The 9,043-nt window shown below is 35.7% G+C and overlaps 1 protein-coding gene across 1 annotated transcript; it reads left to right on the plus strand.

The window, feature by feature from the left end:
- Nucleotides 1-449: 449 nt before the first annotated feature.
- On the plus strand, nt 450-5,982 carry LOC145638056 (uncharacterized). The gene is made up of 5 exons (XM_081689027.1): nt 450-532; nt 1,153-1,282; nt 1,640-1,777; nt 3,319-3,582; nt 5,151-5,982. Exons 1-5 carry the CDS (start codon nt 450-452, stop codon nt 5,535-5,537), a joined length of 1,002 nt encoding a protein of 333 aa, XP_081545153.1. The 3' UTR covers nt 5,538-5,982.
- The last annotated feature ends 3,061 nt before the right edge of the window (nt 5,983-9,043 follow it).

Genomic DNA, 9,043 nt, shown 5'->3' on the forward strand with positions numbered 1-9,043 from the left:
GATTAAATAAAAAATTCACCCACCAACCCAATCGTACTCCACCCTGCACTGCCCAACGCCCAAACCCAATCCACCTGCCCACCGGCGACGGCCGCTCCCAGACCTCCCTCCCCAGGCGTCGGCGCCGATTCCCTCCCCCTGTAGCGACGCCTCCCTTTCCTCCCTCCCGGATCTCCCACATCCACAAACCCCACGAAATCCCTAACCGAAAACCCCAAACAGCCCCGATCTCCATTGACAACCACCCCAAGTGCCACCCACCGACCGGAACCCTCGCTGGATACCGTCGCGAAACTCTAAGTCTTTCCGGCCACCTTTGATCTACGCCTCCATTTACCTGCGCATTTTGATGTTAATGGAGTTAGCGGTGCTGTGACCTACGGGGGGTGGGAATTGGGTGGTTTAAGGGACGCGAAGGGCAGGGGTTCAGCCTGGCGCCGACGCCAGGGATGGGTCTTGGTGGGCGCAACCGGCGCCGGCCAGGAGCAGGGGGTTGGATTGGGCGGCCAGGAGCTGGGGTGGCAGGGAAGAGGTGGGTGGTGGGTTTTTGTTAAAAAGGGTATTTTAGTCCTTTTGCTTTTCCCTCCCTTTTAAAACATTAACTACGGTTAATATTTTCTTAAAATGCTTAACTAATGTTACCACTGAATTAGTTCTAAAAATTATAGATTACCAAAGATAATTAAATATTTTTGTGTTTACCATTGAGAAAAATAAAAACCTGATGAGTACCATTGAGAATTTCCCTTGAAATTATTTATAACTTCGGCCCGGTCTATAAATAAATTATGGATCCGCCCTTATATATAATTAATCAAATTCCACTCATCTTGTTTTTATAAGAGATATATTAAATTATTGTTATAACCCAGGGGTATATAGTGAATCTAAAAATTTTCATGGGTATATGGTGAATAAATAAAAAAACACAGGGATATATGATGAAAAATCCGTATTATTTATTGAAGGAGCATAATCGAAGTTAATTTCAATGTCAATTGCTTAGCCAAAAGGGCTAGATAAGAGATTTCGTGATTTTATTCGTGATATTAGAACAAAATTGGGGGTAGAATTGATTCAAGGCATACCGTATTTGTCAAACCAAAATCAGGATAAAAAATTCTATGTTACTTTATAAGGATAAAAAATCAGTTATGATTTTTCACGGCCTGTTAAGGTAGGACTTGAACCATTGGAAACTGCAGTAATCCAATTACATTACTTTTTACAAACAGAGAAGAAAAATTTGGATAAGAAGAAAAATGATCAGAAGAAAAATTTGGTTTTGGATCAGTTTCACAAGTTGTTTTTTTTTATTTTATTTTTTTTTTTTTTTTTTTTTTTTTTTTTTTTTGTTTTCTGTGGTCATTATTCACACTATGGAAGGGGTTCGATTTAATAAGGAAGTAGAAGATTTTATATTTTTTACCTTTGAAGAAAATGTGGAGAATGTGTTAAATGAAAGACAGAAAAATTTAAACACAACTTGGGCAAACTGATAACACGATATTATACACGATTTATATGTGATATTTGGTCATGTTTTATTGTGTTTTCTTCATTCTCCTAATCTTTTTGAGCTATTATTCTTTCTATTTCGATACTACTCTTCTCGGTTTGTTTGTTTTTGTTTTTATAGGATCAGGGCTCGATTTGCATGGAATTCATTTTGATCGCGAGATATTTCTTTATATGGAGCGTTTCTAGCACCAATGGAGCATTTCGGCAGCCTACTCCACAGCTTGGTTGTGGCGTGCAACCTTATGGCCACAACCTGGTTGTGGGCGTCCATTATTGGAGCAAAGGAGAGGCGAAGACAGCCCGTTCCACAACCTGGTTGTGGCGGTTTTCTTCGTGCCACAACCTACCTGTGGCAGCTCGTTTCGGTGGCGTTTGAGAGTCCTATTTAGATAAAAATATCTACTTTTATGCTAAGATATAAGTAGGTTTTAGATAATCTTTTATTTATCACTTTTTCAGATATTATTTTAGACTTCTTTTTGGGTATTACGTTCTTCCATATTATTTTCTAGGGTTTTGCTTTCAAGATTCAAGATTTCATAATTAATTCCAAGTATTGATTTCTTCTCTCAATTCTCTATTTTATTATTGTTAATTATGTTTTCTTTATTGATTATTATTCTTGATTTCATTAATATGTGTGAGTAGTTTCCCTATTCCAAGATCTAGCGGAACCCGAATATGATTAATGCTTGATTTAATTCTTTAAATTCTCTAATGATAATTGCAATTGATATGCTTAATTGATTGTGCTCATGCCAATACTATATTAGGGATAATTGGTGTTGTTATTAATCTATTGTTTTAATCGCAACGGGAGTTGGGTTTTGACGGGTTTGAATAAATCAATTAAGGGTTTGAAGTTCATCACGGGAGTAGTTGAATGGATGATTAGGAAGTTAGAGTAATGTGCTCAAATACTTTAATTTACATGATTCCATGGAAGTAGGCTTGATTGTTATTAGGGAAGCCATTGATAACTCGGGAGAGACCATGGTAATATTCAGGGATTACTTTTCCTTTTTAATCAATTGAATTATATGTTAGGGTAAAACTATTATTGCATTAATTGTATTCGTGGTAATGCTTGATCTTGGATGTTTTTAGTATTTGATTATCATTTTTTTTAGTTTAATCGTCGCTCTTGATATTTAGTTATTAATTCTCAATTATTTGATTTGGTTACTTGCTTAGTATTTACTTGAGTCTATTTAATTAGTTGAACCATAGTCTCTTGGGATCCGACCCTTGCTTGCCCGTCTACATAGTAGTGGTCTAGTTAGGTTTATTTTTGTTAGGTACGCGACACGCCTATCACAAACTTTCGGCGCTGGTTAGAGAGGTTGCTAGTCTTGCTACTAACAACAAAGCTCAAGAACAGTATGAGAATAACCAAGTGATAAACAAGTTAGGTTTAATCTATAAAGATGTGCATCACTACAAGAAATAGGTCATTTTGCGACGGAAACCTTGCAACGGACTACAATTCCGTCGCAAAAAGGGTTAATTTGCGAGGGAATAAATTCCGTCGCAACTTTGCGACGGAAACAAACTTTTGCGACGGAATTTCCGTCGCAAAGTTTGCGACGGAATTTATTCCCTCGCAAAAGTTTGTTTGCGACGGAAATAATCGTCGCAAAACAATATTAAAAAAAAAAAATAAAAAAAAAACATTTTGCGACGGATTCTGCGACGGAAATTCCGTCGCAAAAAGTTTTTAAATTTTTTTAAAAAAAACTGAAGTTTCGCTGAAGGAGAGAGAAAAAGAAAACGAAGAACAGAAAGAGGAAAGCGTAGAGAGAGATAGAGGAAAGCGTAGAGAGAGAAAGAAAATCCGGCCACTTCACCGCCGCTGTCGCCACCGGAACGACCGGAATCCGGCCACTCACACCTACTAACGCCCACCCCTTCCGTTCACTCCCACTCACGCGCACTCACGCCCACCCACGCCACCCCCTCCGTTCAAGCCCACTCACGCCCCTCCGTTCGCCGGCGGTGTGCAGCCACCACACCACCCTCCTTCCGGCAGCCGGATTTCCGCCACAACACCCTCAAATCCCGGTGAGTATTCCACTATCCCCCTTTGTTTTTGTTTTCAATTTAATTTTAATGTAAACCCTAACTTTTTCTAATTATGTTTTTTAATTTAATTTGTAACTAAATTTTATTATTTAATTACTTGTGTTTAGTGTAGTGTAGTTTAATTTATATTGCAATGTTAGAATTAGTTTAATTTTTAAGATATATTGCAATGTTAGAATTAGTTTAATGTATGTTAGTTTAGTTTAAAATACATGTTAGATTAGTTTATAATGTATGTTATTTTAGTTTAAAATATATGTTAGTTAGTTTATAATGTATGTTAGTTTAGTTTAAAATATATGTTAGATTAGTTTAAAATATATGTTAGATTAGTTTAAAATATATGTTAATTTAAAAATACATGTTAGTGTATGTATGTTTATTTGAATGTGGGTAATTGTGTGTTAATTATATGTGTTTCATCACTAGGCATACTTATGAACTATTTCAAGCCTCGAACTCAAGTAACTATGTTAGGTAGGTGTATTATGGTCAAAAATAAGCTCATTTGATAACAAATGTGAGAAATAGGCAAGTTAGAACCAAAAACGCCCCATTTTCGCCCATTTTTTCTAGTTTTAGGACCTAGTGAACCTATATTGCCACTTATAAACAATTTCAAGCCTCAAACTCAAGTAACTATGTTAGTTAGGTGTATTAAGGTCACAAAAATAGGTTCATTAGATAACAAATGTGAGAAATAGGCAAGTTAGAACCAAAAACGCCCCATTTTCACCCAATTTTCCTAGTTTTAGGACCTAGTGAACCTATATTGCCACTTATGAACTATTTCAAGCCTCGAACTCAAGTAACTATGTTATTTAGGTGTATTATGGTCAAAAATAAGCTCATTTGATAACAAATGTGAGAAATAGGCAAGTTAGAACCAAAAACGCCCCATTTTCGCCCATTTTTTCTAGTTTTAGGACCTAGTGAACCTATATTGCCACTTATAAACAATTTCAAGCCTCAAACTCAAGTAACTATGTTAGTTAGGTGTATTAAGGTCACAAAAATAGGTTCATTAGATAACAAATGTGAGAAATAGGCAAGTTAGAACCAAAAACGCCCCATTTTCACCCAATTTTCCTAGTTTTAGGACCTAGTGAACCTATATTGCCACTTATGAACTATTTCAAGCCTCGAACTCAAGTAACTATGTTATTTAGGTGTATTATGGTCAAAAATAAGCTCATTTGATAACAAATGTGAGAAATAGGCAAGTTAGAACCAAAAACGCCCCATTTTCGCCCATTTTTTCTAGTTTTAGGACCTAGTGAACCTATATTGCCACTTATAAACAATTTCAAGCCTCAAACTCAAGTAACTATGTTAGTTAGGTGTATTAAGGTCAAAAATAGGTTCATTAGATAACAAATGTGAGAAATAGACAAGTTAGAACCAAAAACGCCCCATTTTCACCCAATTTTCCTAGTTTTAGGACCTAGTGAACCTATATTGCCACTTATGAACTATATCAAGCCTCAAACTATTGGTTCTCATTCTTTATTTTTATTTCTGCATTGTATATCCTTTGTTTGTTACAGGAGGCGTACCAACACAGACAGGAGGAATCAAGAACCCAGGGTTCCCAACTGTCTGAAAATGAAATTTTCTTTGAGGCGGCTGGTGGTCGTAATAAGAAGGGTCGTGTTAGAGGTCTTGGTGTTGGTGCTGACTTGTACTACGGCACATCTAGGGGACGAGGATCGGGTTCTTCCAGCCAATACGTACCGTCGGTCATAACTCAAATGCAGGAAAACTTCCACAAGGAGTTGAATGAGAGGGTGGAAGCAATTGAGAGCCAGATCGATAGCCGTGTGGCGGAACAGCTCGATGCTCGAGTGGAGGCTCGAGTGGCAGAACGGATGGCTGAAATCGAGAGGAAGAACAAGGAGTTCTTAGAGGAGTTAGCCAGTAGATTTACAGGATGACATTGTAGTTTAAAAAATTATATCATGTACCGTACTTGGTAGTTACGGCTACGTGTTGTATATATTTGAATTATGTTAGGGCGTGGACTTTTTGACTGAAATTATTTTAAATGCACGTATTTTATTAAACAAGATTGCATGAATACAGGTTCCAGGAAAACAAAACAAAATACAAAAAAATTAAACAGGATTGCAGGAATACAGGTTCCAGGAAAAAAAAACAAAATACAAAAAAAAAAAAAAATTAAAATTACAATAACTTTGCGACGGAATTTCCGTCGCAAAATTTGTGACGGAATTACATTCCGTCGCAAAATTTGTGACGGACTATTCCGTCGCAAAAGAATCCATTTTGCGACGGAAATACATTCCGTCGCAAAATTTGTGACGGAATATTCCGTCGCAAAATGACTCCTCTTGCTACGGAATTTTCGTCGCAAATGTTGTTTTCAGCTACAACTACCTTTCCGTCGCAAAATCCGTCGCAATTCGTTTTGCGACGGATATTCCGTCACAAAAGGACTGTTTGCTACGAAAGTTCGAGCGACGCCATGCCTGTGACGGAAATCCGTCGCAAAGTCACTTTGCGACGGAATTTTGCCAGTTTGCGACGAATTATTTCCGTCGCAAAACGGCCCTTTTCTTGTAGTGCATGTTGTCATTGGTATATCAAATTCTGAAAATACAAGTAAGGCTAAAAACGTGGGTCGTTTTCAGAGGTGGGGGAAGGGAGGGGGGACGTTTCGAGGGTGGGGATTATGGGAGTAAAGTGGGGCCATTTCGAGGGGCAATGGAGGGGAGGGGGAGGGTTTTGAAGGTAGGGGCCACCTGATCGACGTTCGTCGGCGGCACGGGGGTCTGGGAATGGGGTTCCCGAAGGGGGGTTCCGACGGGGGTGGGGTGCTTGCTAGTAGAGATGGCAATGAATCGGAGGTGGGTCGGGCGATGCTTCATCCGCCTCCATCCACCAACGATCCATCCATCACCCGACCTATCCATCACATAATTTTTTTTCATCCACATCCAATCCACCCGTCATCCATGGATCAATCGGGTGGATCGGGTGATAATTCGGGTGAAATAAATATATAAATATAACTTTTCATTTTCGTAATTAAAATCAAGATTTGAAAAAAAAAGTGATCAATTTTATTAAAACTTTGATACATCTTTCTAATACTTGTTCCTTTTTACTAAATTAAAACAAATATCAATTCCTAACACTACAATAGACATTAAATTATTAAAAAAGATTTTTATTTTTATTTTTTTATATATAAATTTAATGGGTAGATGGATGGGTTGGATTTATCATCATCCGTATCCAACCCGATCCATCCATCATCCATCTGTCATCCGCTTAAGTTCGGGTTTTCATCCATACATTTGGATCGGGTGGATGGTTATCCATCGGGTTTGGATGATATTGCCACCCCTACTTGCTAGGAAAGGGGGTGGGGTCGGGTTTGGATAAACGGATTTTTGTTAATCTGATGATATTTTTGTAAATATATTGAAAAAGCAAGGTCATTTATTTAGTACTTTTGGTGAGCTGTCCAATTACTGTTTGCTTTTTGCTTTTACTGTTTGGTGAGGAAATTTCACATGTACCCCTTAACTAGTACATGAAAAGACGCATATACCCCTTCACTGGTACTTGAAAAGACAATTATACCCCTAGATAAACAAATTTTATTTATCTGGGGAATTAACGGGATATAGCTCTTTATTTTTTAATTAATTAATTATTATTATTATTATTTTTTTTTACCAATAATATGCTGACATGCTTAATTTCATATTATTATTAATACTTTAACCAATAATTGACGATCAAGTAAATGATTTAATTTGTTTGTCCTCTGACATATGATAACTAGCTAAATTAAAGTTTAGGAATTAATTTAATAAATCATATTGTCTCTTTCTCTCCGATCAATTATCAAGTAATTAATTAAAAATATTAAATGCTCGAAAATAAATGTTCGGTTGAATTTAATTGAATAACAATGAATGCGTAGGCATGAAAATACATAAATGGAGGGGAGTTTCACATGTAAACACGTGATTTACATAATCAGTCAACTTGTTTACTATCTTCACTCATGTGAATGACAATTTTCTTTCAGCTAACTAACCTCGGCTTAGCTTAATTTAATCACCTTTGAATAGCCTTTGATATGTATATATTAGGTGTTTCTTTATGCGATATGCAATGGTCACCTATCCGTTTCGTGTGCGTGTCCGATCCCGTATCCATTTTAGTGCAACCTAACCTTCAAGGTCGAACTATTTAATTTGCGGGCTTTATTAGGTACCAATGTGGTCATATACTCACACTTGTGTAGAAGACAATCAAATAGGGCGGTGTCTTTCATTTGAATTTCTTGTGACCAGATTAAAAGTTCCAGCTTTTGTTGCCGAAGATACGGTTATTTCATATTCAAGGTGGTGGCCATAATTATACGGAGTAAAAATTGAAAGAAGGTAGAGTTGGTTGAATCTCATGCATTCATATACTTCATATTTTTTTTAATTATAATTGATTATATTGGATATCGAAAGTCGTTATTTGTTTGAACATAGAAAATACGGAGTATTGTTTTTCAGGAAATCGTTGTTACAATAGAGTTTATTACTAGTTAGTGTGTTAGATGAAAATTTATTATTTGATTAATGATGATCTGATTATAGTACTAGAACATCTAAATGGTATGATTAATTAGATAATCAATTTTCACCATTAAGTACATGGGAATTAAAGTGATGATAATTTTAACATAATATTTTAAAACCTAAACATATCAATAAATTTAGAAAGTCAATTTCTCCATCATATATATATCTTTTAATTTGTGCAGCCCACTCCAGTCCCCTAAACTTTATAATGATACCGTTGTAATTTGAGGTACGTACGAATCTCTTCCTCTTTTTAGTATTAATTAAGAGTTGGGAAAAATTAACGTTTCCCTTTCCATAGTACAATAAATCTAAACAATTATCGCATCTAAACATAAAATGTTTTGCATCTTAAAAAATCCAATCACTCAATATAACGCAATTAAATTAGGTAATCATTTCTTATGACAGTTTTCTGTCAAAGTCTCATCAACAATAAATTGTGATTAATTCTTAATAAGTAAAAGCTTACAAGTTGTTAATTATCACATGTGATGACATGAATGTATAATTTAAATACACTTAATTTCGTAATGACATGAAGCCAATCACACAAATAATCAGATTTCAATAAATATAATCCACAGTTAAGTCAAACCTCCTCATTATAAGTCACAAATTAAACAACACTACCTATACAAAAGGAGAGCTGTCTCTCATATTCCCTTCCCATATGATAATATATCATATTATAAATTTCATCATATAACAAACCAAAATAATACCTTTTGATTCCTTATTTCCTTTTTATATATATATATATATATATATATATATATATATATATATATATATATATATATATATATATATATATATATATATAT

This window comes from Chenopodium album, chromosome 1 (genome assembly GCF_948465745.1).
Source record: "Chenopodium album chromosome 1, dcCheAlbu1.1, whole genome shotgun sequence".
Lineage (NCBI taxonomy): Eukaryota > Viridiplantae > Streptophyta > Magnoliopsida > Caryophyllales > Amaranthaceae > Chenopodium > Chenopodium album.